The sequence below is a fragment of the Corythoichthys intestinalis genome, chromosome 17, assembly GCF_030265065.1.
Source record: "Corythoichthys intestinalis isolate RoL2023-P3 chromosome 17, ASM3026506v1, whole genome shotgun sequence".
Lineage (NCBI taxonomy): Eukaryota > Metazoa > Chordata > Actinopteri > Syngnathiformes > Syngnathidae > Corythoichthys > Corythoichthys intestinalis.
Window position 1 is genome coordinate 30,460,344 of NC_080411.1, and position 22,360 is coordinate 30,482,703.

The 22,360-nt window shown below is 40.5% G+C and overlaps 1 protein-coding gene across 1 annotated transcript; it reads left to right on the forward strand.

Moving 5' to 3' along the window:
* Positions 1-35: 35 nt before the first annotated feature.
* On the forward strand, positions 36-21,477 carry fbxw5 (F-box and WD repeat domain containing 5). The gene is made up of 10 exons (XM_057819370.1): positions 36-234; positions 1,377-1,572; positions 1,648-1,805; positions 1,876-2,059; positions 5,570-5,718; positions 7,710-8,018; positions 11,238-11,421; positions 11,482-11,629; positions 11,729-11,941; positions 19,908-21,477. Exons 2-10 carry the CDS (start codon positions 1,386-1,388, stop codon positions 20,173-20,175), a joined length of 1,800 nt encoding a protein of 599 aa, XP_057675353.1. The 5' UTR covers positions 36-234; positions 1,377-1,385; the 3' UTR covers positions 20,176-21,477.
* The last annotated feature ends 883 nt before the right edge of the window (positions 21,478-22,360 follow it).

Genomic DNA, 22,360 nt, shown 5'->3' on the forward strand with positions numbered 1-22,360 from the left:
TGCGCAGAACCGCAAAGTAGCAATTTTTGATGGGTTGAAAAAAATTTGTCAGAACACCGGCGCAAGATGGCCACCAGTAACTTGTGCTGCCGACTATTGCCTATAGAAATCTGGCCTAATTAATGTAATATCTATGGTGCGACGCTACATTCTGTGTTCGATTAGTAATTCCTTGTCGCTCTCCGGCTGTCTGTTGTCATTTTCCAGGCCCAGCTGCATACTTTGATCCAGCAGGTAGGGTTTTTACACGTCACCGGGTGGTTAGACTAACAATTCGCCGACAGTAGCCGGCGTTATGTGAACTCCTTATTTGCTCGTCCAAAAGAAAAGTCTTCAATTCACAGACGAAAAGTCAGTCAGCGACTAACTAGCTAGGTGGCTAACAGGGTTAGCAACAAGTTGGGCTCGGGCAATGACAGTGTTATGTGTTTGCGTCAAGTGTTTAGGATTGCACGAAGTCAAATTTGCACTTTCTGTTCAGTCCTGCTGTCATTGCTCGGTCAAGGAGTCTATTGGGAGGCAAGCATTGGATTGTCAGGAGATTTCGAGCCTCAGTCATCAGGCTTTACCATGTTAGGTCATCCTCAGTGGATGGCCTCCCTGCTTTAGCGAGGACGTAGGAGCGAGGAAAGACGCAAGACATAAGATTGATGAAAGGAAGGGTGAAATGAAGGGAAAAAAACAATGCTATGAAAGGAAGAAATTGGAAGCTCGGAAGGAAAGTAAGAATGGTTTGAGGAGATGTATGTAAGACTTCATGATTAAAGGAAACACGGAAGGAAGGTGTTCAGGAACACTTGTAGTGTCAACACGCAGAAACGCACAATTGAAATCCTAAAAACTAGCTTTGAAGCCCTCACGTGTTACCTCAACCTTGTTTAAATCTTTAACCCAGAGCAGGGGTGGGCAATTAATTCCACAAAGGGCCGCAGTGGGTGCGGGTTTTTGTTGCAACCCATTAAGAGGACACCTTTTCACCAATCTGCTGTTTTACAAGTGCAATCAGTCGATTGCAGTCAGGTGCTTCTCATTTCTGCGAAACCGCATTGGTTAAACTATCTGTGCTGGGTCAGTTGGAACAAAGACCAGGACCCACTGCGGCCCTCGAGGACCGGTTTGCCCACCCCTGACCCAGAGTATATGCTATAATCCCGTAAATTTACTTCTATTACTCACGGGCCTGTTCATGAGATTTAAATTTGTTTAACTCGTTCAATGTTGTTGACAGTGATAGACCTCAAACCCGTTCCAACTATAAGGATTGGCATTGACGTTGAACCCTAAACCCTAACCCCCAAAGTCAAAATTGATTGGACGTCCGTCGCTGTCTAAGGCAGCCAATGAGCTAATAACTGAACGTGCCGGAATCCATCCAGGATGTTAGGATGGAGTGTGGCCCATTGCTGCCAGACATTCTGGTGTTGGAGATTTTCCTGCATCTGCCCCACGATGCCGTGCTGAGAGCGGGCCTCACCTGCCGCCAGTGGCTGGCTGTATCCAGGGATGAGTTCCTATGGAGGGAGCTTTTCTACTCCTACTATCGCATCCCTCGCGCTGTACCCCGACACCCAGGTGAGGCTCGCAGGATCCCGCAGGTCCTCCTCTTCCTTTATATCCTAACTCAACTGTGTGTGTATACGCGCACAGCGGCCGTGTCTTGGTACAAGGAGTTCAGGCGTCTCTTTGACTGCATCCCGTGTGTTGAGGTTCAAACGTTGAGGGAGCACAGTGACCAGGTGCTCCATTTAGCCTTTTCCCACCGGGGACACCGCTTCTCTTCGTGCTCCAAAGACTGCACTGTCAAGGTAACACCCCACCCGGCTCACCAATTGTTAAAAACTTTGTCCCTGGTCACCCACGTTTCTTTTTCTTAAGCTTTGGGACACGGAACGGAGCGATGGCAACATCTCGCTGGTGCACAGCTCCAGCATGCGGCAGTTCAACTGGGGCTACACGCAGTTTTCCCAGTTCAATGCTGACGATAGCCTCCTGCTGGTGTCCGGCGTCTACTTGGGTCCGCACCACTCCTGCTCGGGGGAGATCGCCGTCCTCAGTCTGGGTAGGTACACGATCACGAATGATATATTTTGGAGCAATACCAGTGCAATATCTTCCAAACTGAGGAAAATGGGTTTATTACATTATGCAGTGGAGTAGGCATGTGCCGGTGTGAAATTCTGACGGTATGATAAACGCAAGCCAAAATATCACTGTTTCAAGGTATTGCAATTACAGCTCTAAAATGTGTTACTTTTAGATATCTGGCTTTTTAGCAAAAAAACAACAACAACTTTTCCATTAAACAGGATTTTTATTTTTCAAAACGTATTAGCAAATTGGAACATAAGTATAAAGTTAAGTTTAAAAATATGTATGTATATTAAAGGTGTAACGGTACACAAAAATCTCGGTTCGGTACGTACCTCGGTTTTGAGGTCACGGTTCGTTTCATTTTCGGTTACAGTAAGAAAACAAAATGCAAAAGATTAATATGCTAGTTGTTTATTACACACCTTTGTGCTTTCAAAAATAGGAACATTAGCCTATACAAAGATAGAATTCTGCTCAAAAAGTAGCGGGTTTTTAAAGATAATCCAACAACAATTTGCCTTTCAGACCCCGTGTATTGGTCAGCTTTCTTTCTGGAAGAAAAAAGAAGTCCTGTGCTAAAGAGAAAAGAAATGCCAATGACAAAGATTTTAACATGTATTTTACAAATGAAATGCCTCAATGAATCTTTTTTTTTTTCTTATGAACGGTTTTCAAAAGCTTTATTGGTGGGTTTTCTCAAGTTAAAGCGCCACACAAAAATTAATAAATTTAATTGTGTAAGCAGGATCTGTGTATTATTCCTATTATTTAATTACAGGTGTTTTAGATCATTTCAATGTATTTTATCTAAATGGGCTATTATTTATTTTAATATGTGTTTATATTTTACAAATGTGATGTAGTATTCATTTATATTGTATATTTTATGTTGTATAACTTTATTTCCTATGTGAATATTAGTTCCTACTTGTTTTGTTGTGGTAGGAGGGTTTTGTATTGAACACGGGGCCGTGTTGGTTATTATTATGGCAGAGAAGACAACAATAAATCAACAAAGACAAGTCAACTGTGCCCCGATCTACCACTCAAGAGATCTGATGGACTCAAAAAGTGGGTTACGTTTGCATATTAGTTTGAAAATCGACCGGATCCACCGTATTTTTACACGAGTGACGTCCGGTCTGCCCGATCCTAGCTACTGGTAGTAGTATTGACGCAGGAGGGTCGCGTCTCACGTCAAATAATATACTCTGCCGTTCTTTTCGCGTGCGTCGTGTTGAGCCACTTCTAGGGCGCGCAGCACGCGGCCCCACTGCGACTGGTGTGCATTGGCTGATAGACTCTAACGCCTGCGTTTCACTGCGTTGTCGCGGTTGCTACGTTGTCGCGCCGTTGACGTTTCTGGGTTATACTGTCCTACCGTGTTGGTCCTTATTATAGTAGAGAAGACGGAGTAAATATAAACTACACTAAGAAACTGTAACCCGATTGACTCACAGCCTCGAAATTTCGAAAAGTAAGGGTTACATTACGTCAGAAACTCGTTCGGTACGCCTCCGCTCCGAACAGACCACCACGTACCGAAACGGTTCAATACAAACTCATGTACCGTTACACCCATAATATATATATTCTAAATAAAATTAAAATGAATGCAGTGCTTTAGGTGAGCCTAAACCCACAGCCACAGCTCAACATTATTACGATCAGAACAAATACTTTTACATAAAAAGCACGTGTGTATGACTTGTATCATGTTTACATTATACACACTCAACACAGACAGTTGCCAGAGAGAAAAAAACCCACCATGTTTTACCACCGCTAGACACACTAAACACGCTGGAGTTAACTCTTGTAGCTTGTGGGAAACGTTGATGACAGTGTTTACTAACCTTTAATTTTGTATAAATGTGAAATCATATTGGAGGTACTGCCTCCTTGGCAGCCACCCTCCGCAAACACTTTTTACATGTCGGTTGGCCCTCCGCTTTGAAGCCACGGCTGTCTGTAACTTTTCTGTAGCCGAAGTACTCCCATACCAGCAATTTCGTTTTCTTCGATGGGGGAAAAGTTCAGGAGTTTCACCTCCTCCAGCCATCGTGTAGCACAGCTGACTCACTGACACTGAGCAACAACCGGTGGGGGATAGTTGAGCCTTGCAGCTGCAGTTGAGGGATTTCTCCCTGTATTTTTGGGATATAAAAAATGGCTAATACCTTAGGGACGGTATGACGGAAAATTTGGGGTTTTGAAACCTTGACATTTTCATACCACGGTATACCTTGAAACCGTTAATTGCCACATGTCTACAGTGGAGTGTTATATTCAAAATATTAAAAAAATATATAATATAGCAAGCACAGGGTTTGGATACTCTGGTGTGGGGTGTCAAAATTAAAGGTAGACCAAAATGGGATTTTCAAAGGCCGATACAGTTTAATATTATTTTCTTTTTTAATCTGCCAATTGCCAATGTGTAAAGCCAATTGTGTAAACTGATATTTGAGGCTGATTTTCTTTTATTTTCTAAAGCATGTTGATTGTGAAAGTCATTTTATAAACATATATGCTAGAAATGAAGTTTTCTTCTGCTACTAACACGGACCACTAGGCAGTTACAATCACCTAAACAGTGAACTTAAGTTATCCTATTGTACCACCTGATATGTCGGCTGGCCAATATATTGGTAGACCTTGATAAGAAAGATCACCACCCTAACAGTGAACATAAGTTACCCCATAATTGGGGTAACAGTTATCCTATGTCATAGGTTCATATATTAGCTGATATTAGCCAATCTTGGGAAAAAAAACTTGTATCAGTTCACTTTCATAAATAAGAAAGATCTTCACCCAAACAGTGAACATAACATTTTTAATGAAAAAGTTATGTATATTTATGTTTTTCTGCTTCATGTTCGTACAGCCTCAGTCTCCATCCTGCTTCTTTTTTTGGTCAGCAGTGCAACTGCGAGTTTTGCTTGTTAAAAGTTAACGATGATTGACAAGCTTTGAAGCTTTGATCTTGCCTCATAAACCCCGAATGTGTCAATCATCGTTTAGCTTGGTAAACATTAGTGTGCTGTGGCAACTCTTTGTGTGTGTGTGTGTGTGTGTATGTGTGTGCGGCTCTTCTCAGCAGTGAGCGGATTTGAGTGGACTCACTCAATGAAGCATTGAATAAAAACGAGCATTTTTCTACGTTATTCTTCTTTAAAAATAATTCGCATTATGAAGACGGCACGGTGGGACAGTAACATGTTTAAAACTTGCTTAAAGTTGGTTTAAAACATGCTTTAGTCATTTCAATTCAGTTCAGCGTTTGCATTATTAATTTTTTTTACGCCAATATTTACATTTTCACTGCAAATAATATCGGTTATATGTAAAATCGGTTATTGCCCCTCGAGCTACTAATGATCGGTATCAGTCCTGAGAAACTCATATTCGTCGATCTCTTGTAATGTAGCGTGAATTCACTGTCAATTCACTTTCCCCAATTTCAATTCCACAGAAAACTACACCCTACTGTCACGGGTGAGGAACAAGCCGTACGACGTGTTCGGCTGCTGGCTCAATGAGACCCATTTGATCTCTGGCAACCTGCACTGGATCGGAAACATGACGTCCTGCTCTGTGCTCTGGCTCAATAAAGCCTTCCAGGTGAGTCTGCTGGTGCTGTCTAAAAATAGCATACCGCACGAATTCTATTTTTAGACCCCATGGCTGTGTGCCATCACCATCGTAAACCACATACAACCCATGCTAGTACTACTTGTTTTCTGTTGGTAATCTTTCAAAAAAGAACATACCGAGTAAACACTGCTGCTGTGGAACTTGTACAAATGACTCTAGACATTACGACATTTGAAGGATGTTTTCTTCAGAGATGTAAGACAACCAGAGGATACAATATATAAGAAAGACTGGGCATATAGTGGTAAAGGATAGCTTGTGGAAACAGGAGAATGTCATTGTCAGTGGCGTAAGGTAATGCACACAAGAAAAAGGTATCGATAAAAAAGCTACCTCTGGATCAAGTCGTCTCTTTGTCCCGTCTTTTTCAGTGTTCAAAAACTCAAGCCATCTCTTTAATTTAACATTTGTATGTTTTTCCACATCTTTACAAGTAAAATTGGCACCAGGGGCATCATTTTCGGACAGAATTGGTAGGTTTAGCTCAGTAAACATTTCGTTCGTACACCATTTACATTAATCTAGCATGTGGGACAAATGCAAGCTTGACGCCCCTAGCAACAGTTGCTAACGTCATGAATATTACTTAGCAAAGGTGACGTGCTACTTAGGGTACACTATTGAAATGTTCTACAAGATGCTAAAACATTAAAATCTGCTTAGATTTAGGATTTTTCACCCTTTACGTGCCACATTTGTTTCTACAGAATAATCAGGTTTTATATCAATATTTCCAAGGTTGTAGCTTGAAAATCGTAAGAAATCAAAACATAATTACTGTCAATGACAAACTATCAAATATATAAATTTGCTCTCACAAGCGTCCACTCTCTTGCTCTCTGTTATGATTCCGCTACAACTTCTTCTGAGGGGGGCGGTTTTCGAATTTATAAAATCCAAAACCTCTGACGTCCGTCATCTTCAGCTGCAAAGCAGCAACTACACGTAGTGTCATATTTGCAAATGACTTGTCAAATTTAGCAATGTTTCTAGTCACAATTTTGCAACGAATTTGCATAAAGTGTTAAGAAACCAATACCCCAAAAAGCCCAAGAAGAAGAAAAACACTCTTACAGGGTTCGTACGTGTCCTTCAAGTCACAGTTTAATCTGGTTGGCAGCCATTCCTCTCGGTTTTGTCGCCGCTAGGATTCGGCCTACTCTGCTGGCTCTCGATTGACTACCCTTGTTACACAAGAGAACAACCACTTATTTTAAGGCGTAGGATGGATTGTAAAAGCCTTTTAAAGAGCATTACTAGTTTCAGTGTGAACGGTATAGTTATTTGTTGTTGTTGTGAACTACATTTCCATACAAACGTTCATCGAGATATCATGTAGCTTTGAAACTGGAGGTGTGAAAGCCATTTTTCGAGTGTCCCAAACTTCAAGGAAGCGCGTTTTTCAAGGTTTCCTCGGCCATGACGTGTGTGTCTCCGTCCACCGAACAGCGTGCTATCACTACGCCAGCTCCACACTATCGGTCGCGTTCAAAGTTTGCCACAAAACGCTCACTGCCGATGGGAACACACCCTCTCAGGGGGTGTTAGCGCACAGTTCATACTAAATTTCTCTAGCCTCCGGGGTCGTAGAACATTTTGGAAGACGTTTGCGTACTGATGAGAAGGCACCATATTTAACTTATGTCTCATCGTAAAAGGAAAAAATTAACTTTGGGATAATGTGTAATATGTACTGGAAAGATTGGTCTTGAAAGTCCTTAAAAACTTCTTGAGTTTGGTCATGAAAAAGGTCTTTCTCTGATGTACTCCCACGTTCCAAAATACTTGTATGTTAACATTTAGAGAGAATGGCCCAATGCTGCAAGTGGTTGTTGGTCTATACGTACCATGTGATCAACTAGCGATCAGTCCAGGATCATAGATCCGAAATATCGGACCACTATTTCCAGGTTGGCTAGCACTCTCCACATAGTTGAGTTGTCGCTCATCTTGAACAGGATATCGAGTCTGAGAACGTCAACGTGGTGAAGCGCCTTTTTAAGATCCAGAACATCAACGCCAGCACCATCCGCACCGTCATGGTGGCCCACTGCCGGCGTCACGACAACCCCGACCTGCTGCTGGACTACGACGCTCAGTCTCAGGCCCGCAGGCAGAAAGGCCTACAGCAGGAGCCGCACCAGCCGCTACTGTTCGACTTGGGAACGTCCGATAGCGAAGATGAAGACGAAGGGGACGCGGCTGGCCCGAAAGACTGCAGGTGTCACGGCTCGCCCGCCGTCTCCAGCCTGGAGCATTTGAAACAGGTGATGATGTACAAATTGGGGAGAATGAGATTGGTTGTCACAGTTTTTACTCTTTCATTAATAGCTTCACATCAACACATTTTGGGATAGTCATTCATTCGTCTTGTGCTGTCAATGGCAGACAATAAGGTAAAAAATAATATTTGTTCTTCCTCTGGCCAAGATTCACCCTCCCACCAGTAAATCTATCACTAGTAGACGTCAATGTCAGAAAATTATTTAGACAGTGTCTGACAAAGCTATAATAGCAATTACAAGCATATAGTAATTTCATATTTTAAAAAATGCTTATAAATTCTTTTCCAAAACTTTGTATCGGTATAGTGTTGGCATCTGCCTATACTGCACAGCCTGGTGTCGGAATTGGAATCAGGACCCAAAAAAATGGTATCGGTGCAACACTAATATCTTGGGTTTGATTTAGTGCTGCAACAATTAATCGATTGACTCGAGTATTCGATTAGAAAAAAAGATTTGAATTAAATTTTGCTGCTTCCAGTATTCGTTTAATTAAAGTGCCGTTGTAATGGTTTATTTTGAAAGTGTTTGCATTGTTTTATTGATTTGGGTGGATACACTGCCCTCTGGTCTGCCTCATTTCACATGGCTGAATCCAGCTGCTGCATGTTAACACCAACATAAGCCAAGTTTTAGTTTGAGCTAATGTTTTTTTTTTAATGCATTCGTAATTTAGTGGATACACTGCCCTCTGGTCTGCCTCATTTCACATGGCTGAATCCAGCTGCTGCATGTTAACACCAACATAAGCCAAGTTTTAGTTTGAGCTAATGTTTTTTTTTAATGCATTCGTAATTTAGTTTATATAGGTATATTTAGCCATTTTCTGTGGGAATATGTGCCTAAATCATTTGTTAAGAGCATTGTTAAAAAAAACGTCAGTGTTTAAAAGCATTTAAGCTAGCGGACTATTGCTATGTAAGTTAGCCAATTGTTCTTTTGTTGTACATGGATATTTTTTCTACAGTTTGAGGCTCAGCTCAGGTATTTTAATTTTTCATGTTCCTTATCCGATAACTCGATTATTCGAACTAACTAGTTCATCAATTAATCGACTACTAAAATAATCGATAGCTGCAGCCCTAGTTTGATTTTACATCCTTTTGATTTTTTAACCCTTTTTAAAAGTATTTTAGAATTATTTAATACAATAACTTATTATCAATCAAAACTTCCTGACACTTTGTGATAGCCATCCCCATTCTGGGGTTACTTGTCCCTTATTTAAATGGGATTTTCTTTAAAAATGTTGTCAGTCTTCAAATGAAATTTAAGTGTACTTTATTAATTAATAGGAATCCATTATAATGTTACCATAAGAACAGGCATTTTAACAGAACACATCCATTTATTCTAGTTATTGCGCTCAAGAACTCATTTAGTAGTCAATCAACACAAAATTGAGTCCAGAACTGAACAGCAACATCTTGTCCAATAGCTATTCACTATCCGAAAAGCAGTGATGACAGACATGTGGTCGGCAGGCTTCAAATATGCTAATTATTCATTTATTTATTTAATAAATTCTATTCATACGCTCTAACAAACCTGAAATTTCTTCGGAAACAATTTCACTGTGCCTTGTACAGAAAAAGAAAAAAATAAAAACAAAAAACAAAAAAACTTTTAACTGTTGATATTGTTTCAAAAGCCCCAACTAATGTTTTTGGCTAAATGCTAATAAACAGCTAGCCAGTTGCTTCCTAGCTAAATAATGTGAATCAAAACTAGTTATTAATCCTCATGCTTTTGTGGTAACACAATTTATACAGGCGGTTAAAAAGTGAAGACTTTAAAGCTTTGACCTCAAAAAGTAAGTTCCTCTCACCTCAGAAGTGATGTGACATAAAGATATTTTGTTGGCGCAGTTCTCGTCACTTAATTACTGATATTTCCTAACGCTGCACTGCAAAAACACACCTCCTTAAAACTAGTAAAATTCCCTAGTATTCAGTGTAAATCTACTAGAAATGAGTAAAATTATCTGCCAGTGCTTCAAGTAAATTTTACTCACTTAAGGTTTCTGAAATTAGCTTATTTACAGCTAGCTATTTTTCTTAAGACTCATTTTAAAGGATAAATTAGTATATTTAATCTTAAAAAAAAGCTTGTTTGTCAGAAATATTCTTAATACAAGAATAGGTATCGTTCAAGACATTATCTGAAAGCAAATTTTTCTTGATTTAGGTGAAAAATGACCAACTTTTAGATGTATGGGTTTAATAAGAACAAATAGAAATATTTACTTGAAGTAAGTGGAATAATGTGACGCAGTAATCTGTTAACTCAGGGGTCCCCAAACTTTTTCCTGTGAGGGCCACATAACTTTTCCCTTCTCTGATGAGGGGCCGGGGTCAGTAACAGAAAAAGTGTGATGATTTCAGGAGCGCCAAAATGTAAAAAATTATTGTTTTTCAGAAAGCAAGAATCAAATAACCCTTTCTGGATTCTTCACGGAACAAAAGTAAATAAAATAAAAAAAATTATATAATATAATAATAATAACACTATTAATTAAATAGATAATAACCAAATGGCCCTCTCTGAGTTCTTCTCAGAAAAAGGCCAGGAAATAAATAACACTATTGAGAAAAATAAAATAAAATAAAAACATAAGAATGCACTCTGGTATTGTTCAGGGGGCCGGACCAAATGTGGAGGCGGGCCGTATTTGCCCTGCGGGCCGTACTTTGGGGACCCCTGTGTTAACTAGTCTTTAATGCTTAATTTGTAAAGCGTGGCAGGGCAGGATGAGTGCATAAAAGGTAAAAAAGGAAGTGGACCTCCACTTATGCTCTTTTAACGGACTAAAATGAAATAAATCCAGCTCAACCAGTCGTCACTCGGGAGTGCAACGGGCCACGCACACATGATCCCACATGACTCCCCAAAAAGTAGGTAGCAACTGAAGAAGAAAGTGGCGTCACCGTGTGGTGGATGTCCTAAGGAAGAAAAAGGATCACAGAAGTGACTGTTGATTGATTGAAATCAAGATGGAGAAAATTATTTGACTACATTTAAGGAACACAATCTGATTAAGATGTTATAAATTTGTAGTGTGCCCTCTGGTGGTCAAGTTATGGGATTTGTTACAACCAACCTGTGTGACAACCAATCCCGTCTCCGTTTACAACTTGATTGCTTCTCTAGCAAGGCTCGAGTTGACGTTGACTCAGTGTGTGCTCATGTTCTCCACGTTAGACTGGTAAGAATTTGGAGCCCAGCCAGGTGGCCGTTGAGAGACAAGTGGCTCAGATGATGGGCCGGACTCACACCAAAGCACCAGATTCCGATATAATGGAGACCTCAGAGCTCGGCGACGGAGAGGACAAGACTTACTTATTGTTTACCACCGGCAGCCTTACATACTCTCCTCACCAGATAGGTGAGTGTGTTTTGCGTCATCGCTGTCGAGCGGCCGTTATAGCACTTTTGTGGGCTCCAGGCATTAAGAGGATCAAGCCGGACCAGATGACTACCTGCGGACCCGTGCTCGGAGAAGAACGCAGCACCGAGGAGTTCTTCGACTCGCTGGACCATGTCATCGATATCCACGGGCACATCATTGGGATGGGTCTCTCTCCAGACAACCGGTCAGTATAAGAGCCCATCGACCGATCACGTATCACTGTCCGAGAGAACCCTTCGGGCGCTTGTTTATGATGGTTTCACCTTTGTGCGGGCCAAATCAGGTACCTCTACGTGAACAGTCGGGCGTGGCCCGCGGGCTGCGTGATTTCTGACCCTATGTCTCCGCCCCCCATCGCCGAGGAGATTGACCTTCACGTGATTGACCTTAAGAGTTTGAGGGAGGAGCGACGTAGCCTCCGAGCCCACAGAGCCTTCACGCCCAACGACGAGTGCTTCTTCATCTTCCTCGACGTCAGCAGAGACTTTGTTGCCAGGTGAGTCGCCGATGCTCAATCACACGAACGGGCTGAAACGATCCATCAGATAACCTGATAACCCTTTGTAAGGCAATTGTTTAACTTATTGAGTGCCATTGACAATGCTAGACTTACAATCCATTTTGACTGCGAGAGTTGGCAGCGATCGTTTGATCAAACGTTTGTCATTGTCAATGGCACTGAAAGAGTTTATAACAGTAGTGTAGCTTTGGGATCATAAAATTACAACTTCATATTCTGACAAAATATCCAAAAGCAATATTTTTTTTGAAAATATAAACCTTTTTTTCCCCCATATACTGAGATGAGGTTTTTGCAGGTCATTTTAAAGCATGAAGTCTTTCAGTGGATTTTGTCAAAATTCAGGGATTCAGGCATTAAAAACATTAAAATGCATTAAACTAAATGTTTGAGGCATTAAGAAATCTATAAAACTTGCTAGTTATTATTTTTTTTACATTATTTATTAGACTTCATATGCTATGACCTAGCTGGGATATGGGAACAAAAGATCATTACAGGATTAGAGAGCCAATACTGTCGGCTACCCGATAATATTGGCCACTGAACGCATTTTAAAATGTTATAAGATAATATCGACATCGGTCCTTCATTATCGGTTTTGGGTCAATATGCATGTTGTTTTCAAAATGAATTTTCCTTTGTATAAGAGCTGGTCACAGCTTACCACAGCAGTTATGCTTATTGACCTTAAGATGTCTCCAAACTAAGGCTAGGTTCATACCGGAGGTCTTAGTGCACAGTTCCAATTTTTTGTCATGTATTTTTTGGCGTGCCCGTTCAGAGCGCCTTTGTCCATTAAGCCCTTACAAGCATCACACATGTGCACTAATTCGCAGTCTGAGATGTACTGTGCAAACTGACCCACAGGAGCATCAAAACAAATGCTGGCTTGACGTCATATTAGGGTAATCATATTTTGCTTTCTAAAAAGAGGACACAAATAAAAGACATAAATAATCCTTATTTAGTCTTATATTCAAAGTAGATATGATTTAATAGCATGCAAGCTCTGTGCGTGCATGACGCACACATATACGGACAGTTTGCTTGCACGGCCAAGAGTCGGGGCAATCTTGAAATATGGCTTATTTGGAGCACAGAACCCCCCCACATCCAAATTTTATTCTATATGACTGTTGTCAAGCTCGCGTCTTCCTTAAAAGCTGCGTTCAAGCCAGGCGCTAACGGTAATCCATAGCTCCATCGCTAACGTGCCCCGTTTCGCTCTTTGCTGACGTAATTGCTGCGTGAATTCTGATCTGGAGGACTTGACAGTTCAGACTGTAGACACATTCTAGAAAAATGTGGCCCACATCGGATTTTAAACACATACGAAAGTGATCTAGATCAGATTTGGAATGGTCCACTTTTATGTGACCTGTCCCGTTCAGACCGTTAAGTTGATGCCTGACTCAAGTTAGAAAAACACGAAAAAATGGGATTTGTGCATTAAGACCTGCGGTATGAACCTAGCCTAGGATGCTTGGGGTTTGTTAAGTCAGCAGACCATTTAAATTCATGGTGCAATAACTAAATGAACAATATACAGTGGTATGGAGCTTTTTTTTCTGAGCCTTTTGGAATATCTCATATTTCTGCATGAAATCACAATCAAATGTGATCCAGGGATTCCCCTATATTCAACAGATTGTGGCGCACCGCCACACTAAAATGAAAGCCGCCACGCCTGGCAAATGAGATGTATTTTATTTATTTATTTAAATAAAAAAAATTTTTTTAAGGCCGCTTCAAACTAGCGGCAGCCGAGTGGGAGGAGTTCAGCGGACACCTATTCATTGTGTATTGTAGCCTAATGTTCGTAACTATGCAGGCCCCCCCTTAAGAGACGCAAGGGGAACGAGTAGGAAGAATGGGAGAACGAGCGAGATAGCGAGAGATAGCGGTCGCATGTTGTAGCAGCCCGCTGTTATTTTGTTATTGTTTTTCTTTATTATTGTTACCACAATAAAGTGGGTAAGCAAATACAGACTTCTCTCCTTCTTGCCCATATCCGGGGCATTACAATAATTTGGATCGGACTTTTCGGCGAAAGTGAGCGGTGGACGGCCGTCTTGGACGGAAAGCAAACTTTGACTAACTTGTGCTGAGAGACTGCGGAGAGGCGGGGCCCAAAATAAAGCCTTGCTCTATTTTCAGAGCGTTGGTCACAGTAAACGATTTATCAGTTCAAGCAGAGTAAAATGATACATATTCACGGTACAATAACGTCGTTTCTGTGTCCATCGATTGGTAAGAAAAGGCTGTTTGTACGAGTGACTTGTGGGCGCTCCCGTCAGGGGGGACATTTCACGTGGAGTGGCTATTTTTCGGCACAACACCGGCACGCCAACTTCATACAATTACGGCTGACGAAACTTTGATAAATGCGCCCCCCCACCCAAATTTCGCGAGCTCTGGGACACTCGAAAAATGACTCTCATACCTCTCCTTGCTAAGTTAATGGTACCTCGACGTGCCTTTGTGTGGAAATTTAGTTTACGAACAACGGGGAAAAAACTATTCACCTTCTCACCGAATCAAGTAAAACTCTTTACACGGCTATTAGAATTCCCCCAGTGCTCTAAATGGGTCAGTTGACAGAAGGACTGTTATTGTTGTGGTAATGTAGTACTTATGAGGGTCAAATAAAAGGAAAAAGGAGGACTACGACGGTGGTCTGCAACCCGCGGCTCTCGGGCTGCATGCGGCTCTTTAGCGATGCTTCGGAGCTTTTTTTTTTTTTTTTAAATGGAAAAAGATGGGGGAGGGAAATATATTTTTTTGTTTTAATAGGATTTCTAGGAGGACAAACATGACACAAACATTCTTTCAATTCATTAATATTGTAATGAAGTTAAACTTGTGGTGGCATAGTACAACAGAGTAGTCACGTGGTGCGTCATTCTCTATAGGATCCACTGCAGGGAAAACAAACATTTAATCATGAAGGCTAATTACGTATTTCTATAGTAGGCTAATATAGCTAGTATCGATAATTATAAGGCTTGTAAAAGGCTTTTAATTTTTTGTGGCTCCAGACATACTGTATCAGTTTTTTGTGTGTTTTTTTGGGGGTCAAATATGGCTCTTTCAACAGTTTGGGTTGCCAACCCTGAGTCACTACGAGATGTAAGTCGTACTATTGCCACGAGAAAAAAAGTCGCATTAGTACATCGGGTAACGTAGCTGTAATCAGCTACGCATTTTACATACATGTACTGTAGCTGAGAGGTACAACATTAGCCTGGCTAATGAAATATTTCAAATATATCTTTGTTATGGTTCTTCTTGGGGGGAAAAATGAAGAAAAAAAAATTCGCTGTGGCACGACATGGTGAGGCTGTCCGACTCCGATGCAGCCCACCACCACAGCTTCAAAAAATCCTAGGGGAAACACTGTGATCTGAATCTGAACTTTGTCAAAATCACACCGATGAAAATACAGTGTCTGCTTTAACTAAAACCGCCCAAACATTTATAGGTTTTCATATTTTAATGACTATCGCATGCAAACAATGACAGAAGGGGGTAAGTGAACTCTCTGCCTAAGGAGACTTAAAGAGCAATTGAAACCAAATTTTACCACATATTTTAACTCGGTCACTGGTAAGTGGTTTAAAGCTGCCCTGCCCACTATAAAACACACACCTGGTAAGAAATGTCTTGATGAGAAGCATTGTCTGATGTGCGTCATGGCTCTGTCAAAAGAGCTGTCTGAAGCCCTGCGATCAAGGATTGTTGATTTGTACAAAGCTAGGAAAGGATACAAAGCCATCTGTCAAAGTCCGGATGTTCATTAATCGACAGTCAGAGAAGTTGTCTACAAATGGAGAGAGTACGGCACTGTTGCTTCCCTCCCAAGGAGTGGCTGTCCACCAAAGATGACGCCAATAGTTCAGCGCAGAACACTTTGAGAGGTAATGAAGAACCATAGAGTGTCTTCTAAAGACTTACAGAAATCCCTGGCATGGTCCAATATCTCTGTGCACACATCAACTACTGTATATGAAAAACTATGGCCAAAATGGTGTTCATGGGAGGACCACTGCGGTCTAAAAAAACATTGTTGCCCGTTTAATGTTCGCAAAAAGGCACTTGGACACTCCACAGAGGTTTTAGCAAAATATTTTGTGGACTGATGAAACCAAAGTTGAATTGTTTGGGAGTAACATACAACATTATGTGTGGAGGAAAACTGGAACAGCTCACCACCGTGAAACATGGTGGAGGGAGCATCATCATTTGGGGCTGTTTTGCTACCTTATGGCCTGGACAACATGCAACTATTAATGGAAGAATGAATTTAAATGTTTATCAGGATGTTTTGCAGGAAAACCTGAGGCCGTCTGTCAGACAGTTGAAGCTAAAAAGAGGATAGATGCTGCAACAAGACAATGATCCAAAACCCAGAAGTAAATCAACTTCAGAATGGTTTCAGAAGAACAAAATACACGTTCTGGAGTGGTCAAGTCAAAGTCCAGACATGAACCCCATTGAGATGCAGTGGCATGACCTAATGACAGCGATTCATGCCAGATATCCCAGATTGAACTACAGCACTTTTGTGGAGAAGAATGGGCCGAAATTAGAAGCTACAGGAAGCGTTCTTGCTGCCAAAGGGGGGGCGGACAAAATATTAAATGTGATGGTTCACTTAATTATTTTTCCCCCTTCTGTCATTGTTTTCATTCTATTATTAAAATATGAAAACCTATAAATGTTTGGGTGGTTTTAGTTAAAGAACGCTGTTTTTTTCATCTGTATGGTTTTGACAAAGATCCGATTTGATGGTGACTTAATGCAAAGATGTAAAAAAATTCCAAACGGTTCAGATACTTTTTCATACAACTCTTATGTTAGTCAACCGCACATATTGGTATCGGTTTGATATCAGTATCAGATTTTTGGAATTGGACAGGGATATCAGTTAAAAAGTCATCGGACAACTTTCAATTTTTGTGTGAGAAACTATCAGCAGTTAAGCATAGGCATTAAATTACTTTAAAGTGGCATTAAAAAGCAGTAAATGAAAACTGCTAATACCTGTACAAAACCTGATATTGTCCAAAATTAAAATTGCAGTTATAAGAGAATAAACGTATTTTTTTTTTACCTTAATATGACATTATGATTGTCTTGGAAAAAATATGTGTTTATTCTGATTGAGTTTTTAATCATAACAAATAGTGCCGCAACGATTAATCCATTAACTCGAGTAATTCGATTAGAAAAAAGATTCAAATTAAATTTTGCTGCTTCGAGTATTGGTTTAAAGTGGCGTTGTAATGCTTTGTTTTGAAAGTGTTTGCATTTAGTATTATTGATTTGTGTGGATAGACTTCCCTCTAGTGGTAACAGTGAATAACTCATTTCACGTGGCTGGATCCAGCTGCTCCCTGGTAAGACCAACATTAGCTCAAACAAAACTTAGCTTATGTTTCTTTTTTTTTTTTAATGCATTCTTAATTTAGTTTATTGGTATATATAGCAGTGCTTTGTAGGAATATGTGTTTGAACCATTTGTTAAGAGCATTATAAAAAAAAGGTTAGCATTTTGTAGCATTTAAGCTAGCAGACTTTTTGCTATGTGAGTTTGCCAATTGTTCTTTTGTTGTACTTAGATCCTCATTTATTCATTTTTCGTTTTAGGCTCAGCTCAGGTATTTTAATTTTCTATGATCCTTATTCGAACTAACTAGTTCATCGATGAATCGACTACTAAAATAATTGATAGCTGCAGCCCTAATAACAAACTTAATCATGGAAAAAAAAAAAAAAAAAAAGCTCAAATTTTGAATTCCACGGTCATTTTGGGTTGCTACAGGGTCCCCCCAGGATTGATAAATTTAAATTCAAGACTTTTAAGACCTTTTTAATGCCATTTCAACTGACAATTAATACTTTTCTCGCACCCATTATTTAGAACATATTGAATCATATTAAATAAATAAAGCACTTAACATCAAATTTAACCTCAATTACTAAGTGTGTTTGACAAAAGAATGCACATATATTGAAGATACAATTTAAACACATTTCAAGTAACATTATAAAGTCTATCAGAATTTTTTTAAACACACACACGCACACAATAATTATGGACAAAAAGAGGAGGAGGACAGGACTCAGACCAGCCATCTTCTGTAACAGGCTAGTGCACCTGCCAAGACCCCAGTGAACATGGCTAACTCTCGAGTTAAAACGGCGAAATTCACATTCATTCGAAAGGCAAACCGAAATGTTTAAGCAGGTCCACTGCCTTCGCATGATCCATAAACTGCAACCTAAAGTATCTGGATGTAACTTGAGCCCCTATCACATACTCCAAAATAACAGGAATATCGCAGGAGTAAACCGTGCAGCAGTTGTGTGTGAAAACAATTTCCCGTGTCGACTGACATGGGAAGCAGTGTGCGTGAAAGCAGGCGTTAAATTCCCGGGTCACAGCAGATGGCTGATGACTTAAATATCATAGCGGCGGCCGATGTAACTTCCTCCCTCTTCGCAGTAAGAGGAAAAGCGGTAAACAAACATCGCAATTATAAACATAGCAAGCTGGAAACAGCTAAATTAAACTGAAAACATGACCAAAATTAAAATGTCAATTATTATGTCTGGCCGGGCCAGGGTTCTTTCTCGCTAACTTTTTGAAATAACTATATATTAACGATGTATGAATGATAAACGAAGGAATACTTGTTATAAAACAAATAATTTGGATTTAAAAAAAAAAAAAAAAAAAAGAAGGCACTGTATGGTCATTGCAGAGCCAGAGCGTGCCTATACGCCCTTTTTAATCTTCCCCTCTGCGAGTCCCCAAAACCGCATCTGTCTATTTATATTTAACAAGCTTTTCCAGCTTATTTCGTTGTGTAAATAAATTTATAATGATCATAAAAATATGTAGTCTATATAAACATTAAGAAAATGTGCGTTTTTTTTTCTGCCAACTGAGAATTCGTTATAAAAGACAGGCTTTTATGCAGACATCGTCACAAATGTTATCACACAAAACGCGGGTCGGGCTTTAATACCCGCGGACCAGTTCGGGTCGGGCTGGACTTTTTAGGCCCGATTTTACTTCTATCCAAAAGTCTTGATGAGCTTAAATTGGCTGCAGTTACGAAGTCCGGAAAAAAAAACACGATTTGAGCAACATTATGTTTAACAAACTTTTCCAGCGTTACTTCATTGTGTAAATGCATTTATAATTGTCATAAAAATATGTAGACTATTTAAACATTAAGAAAATGTGCGTTTTTTTCCTGGCAACTGAAAATTCGTTACAAAAGACAGTTAAGACATCGGGAACGCTCCCTCTGGAACAAAACGCAATATGACCAACATTGTGACAGCCGATGCCGACCAAAAATGACGTAATATCCGGAATAGATCACCAATGGACTCATTTGAAGTGTATGAATGGTGGTCTGTTTTGGTGTTCAGAATCCACAATACTTCTGCCTGCAGGGTTTTCGTTCCACCGCCAAACGGACACATTCCCGATGCAGAGGTGGATGGATTCTCCGTTTTGCCGGTTGTGGTGGTTTGGCACGCACGAGTTGCATTTCGATTTGTAGTGCAGTGCATTGTAAAAATTCTATGCGTCATCTTCGTTATGGATTTAAAAAAAAAAACTTCGTCACGGATATTATTTAGGTTGCCCTGAGATGTTCTTGAAACTTAAGACCACGGTGGAAAAATTCCAGACTTACAACAGCTAATTTAATACTTTTAATACCTTTAATAATGGAAAACTAAATTCAATGCATTATTAATACTTTTAATAACCCGCGGGTACCCTGTTGCTATCGTGTTTAATCGGCATTAGGTTTATGAAAGGGAAAAATCCCTTGATCCTCTCTCAACCCCAAAAGCTCAGTGTAAATGGTTCAATTTGATGGCCGGTGAGCTAAAGTGAGTTCCAAACTCTTGCCAGCGGCGCAGAGGACAAGCACGGCTACATCTGGGACCGCCACTACAATATCTGCTTGGCGCGGCTGGCCCACGACGACGTGGTCAACTCGGTGGCCTTCAGCCCCGCCGACCAGGAGCTGCTGCTGTCGGCCAGCGACGACGCCACCGTCAAGGTGTGGCGGTCCCCTCGAGCCGTACGTATGGCGCGCGACGCCGCTCGGACCCGCCGCCGTCCCGGCCTCCTGTCCTCCTGGCTCCACCGCGGCCGGACCCTCAACGGCAAGCTTTGACGGAGGTCGAGTCGGCTCGTCGTTGTTTCCTAAACACAGCACGCAGACTGTCGCGAGACGTTGTTTGTTTGTTTTACAGAAAAAGGACATGTTGGCCTTTTTCATTTTTTTAACATCACATACCTATGGAGCCTCAAACATGACATGGCAAGGAAAATACACTGTGGACGCATTTCTATTCAACCAAAGTGATTCGATGTGGCCATAAAATGTCTTTTTAATGCACAGAATGCTAATTTTTCTAGGCGTCGCACGTCTTGGCCTTTGTGCATTTTGCATCGGATGGAAGTTTTGAAAAGCAAAACGGATTACTCTGTGAATAGCAGAACTCGCCGTGGCCATTGGCAACAGGTGGGAGCCACTATGCGCAACAGTATGTCTGCTTCAAGTTTTCTGAGTCTTGTTGAGTTTCGTTTCGAGTCGTGGGTCACCAAATTTGCGACTCCCTACGACTCGAGTCCAATTGTCTCCTAATTTGTTGTAAAAATATGCCGCACACAAATACTTACATCTGACAACAAACAAGAAATAACGTTTGCCAAAAATATTGATTGTCGGATACAAAGTACAGTGGTATGAAAAAATTTGGACCCTACCCAAACTCTACTTACTCCCCTGTATGAATACTAGAGTAGATTTTGAGCAAAGTTGTGGGTTGTTGCATTTATGAAATGGACAGCCCTAATGTAACTTAATTGTTTAACATTATTCTAAAGAATATGTTGATACTAGTGACAAACTAATTTTAATTCACTGCAGAAAGATGAAAAATCTACATCGTCAATGACGCTAAGAAACTCGTGCAAAAAACGTGAAACCTTAGAGTTGAAATGTTTGACCCCACACAAACGCACAAAAAATATCAAGATTTGTTCTATCATTTTTTTTTTTGATGTAACGAGAAGCATGCTTCAATATAGAATACAGGAAGGAGGGAAATATGTATTCTATATCGAAAATCCTGCACGTGCGCAGTCTTTTTCCTTTTAGAAACACTCACAGGAGACCTCATTAAGCACACCTGCACAATTTTTCACCCTCTTGAAGCTATAAGGAAACTCAAAGTCAATTCTGCTGTTACGTTCCGTGCAAGTGTACTTAACGCCGTCTCTAGTGGCTGGATGTTGGTAGCGCAACCCTTTCCTTTGAAAGAGGATTTTTTTGGATTTCAAGTTCAAAGATGTTTTCCATCCCTTGTTTGAATGCGTGATCATTTTTCTCCCTTGTTAAATAACAATCCTTGTAGAACTGAGGATTACCCATGTTGACATATCCCAATAATAAATATTGTATTGAACAGCACAGTGGTTCCCTTTACTGAATTTTTTCAAAATATACAGGTCCTTTTCGAAAATTAGCATAATGTGATAAAGTTCATTATTATAATGTACTGATAAACATTACACTTTCATATATTTTAGATTCATTACACACAACTGAAGTAGTTCAAGCCTTTTATTGTTTTAATATTGATGATTTTGGCAAAAAAGTCAAGAAAACCCAAAAATCCCTATCTCAAAAAATTAGCATATCATGAAAAGGTACTCTAAAGAAACTTATAACCTAATCATCTGAATTAACTAATTAACTCAAAAGCCCTGCGAAAGATTCCTGAGGTTTTTAAAAAATCCCAGCCTGGTTCATTACTCAAAACCGCAGTCATGGGCAAGACTGCCGACCTGACTGCTGTCCAGAAGGCCATCATTAATACCCTCAAGCAAGAGGCTAAGAAACAAAGAAATTTCTGAGCGAATAGGCTGTTCCCAGAGTGCTGTATCAAGTCACTTAAGTGGGACGGAAAAAGTGTGGCAGGAAACGCTGCACAACCAGAAGAAGTGACCGCACCCTGAGAAAGATTGTGGAGAAGGGCCGATTCCAGACCTTGGGGGACCTGCAGAAACAGTGGACTGAGTCTGGAGTAGAAACATCCAGAGCCACCGTGCACAGGCGTGTGCTGGAAACACTCTGACACTCGAGGACGAAGGACGCATTTTCCTGAGCTCCGTTATCTGTCTGTGATAACTCAGGCGCCAGCTGGAAGGAAACTTTCCAAATATGCCTAATACAATGAGAACAGGTGACAAGTCTGAAGACAAGGAAGATTTAAAATCTTCTATGCAAAAATTAGAGCAATTTATGGCTGAATTCTTGGTCCAAAATCGGGACCTCATGAAGCAGAATCAAG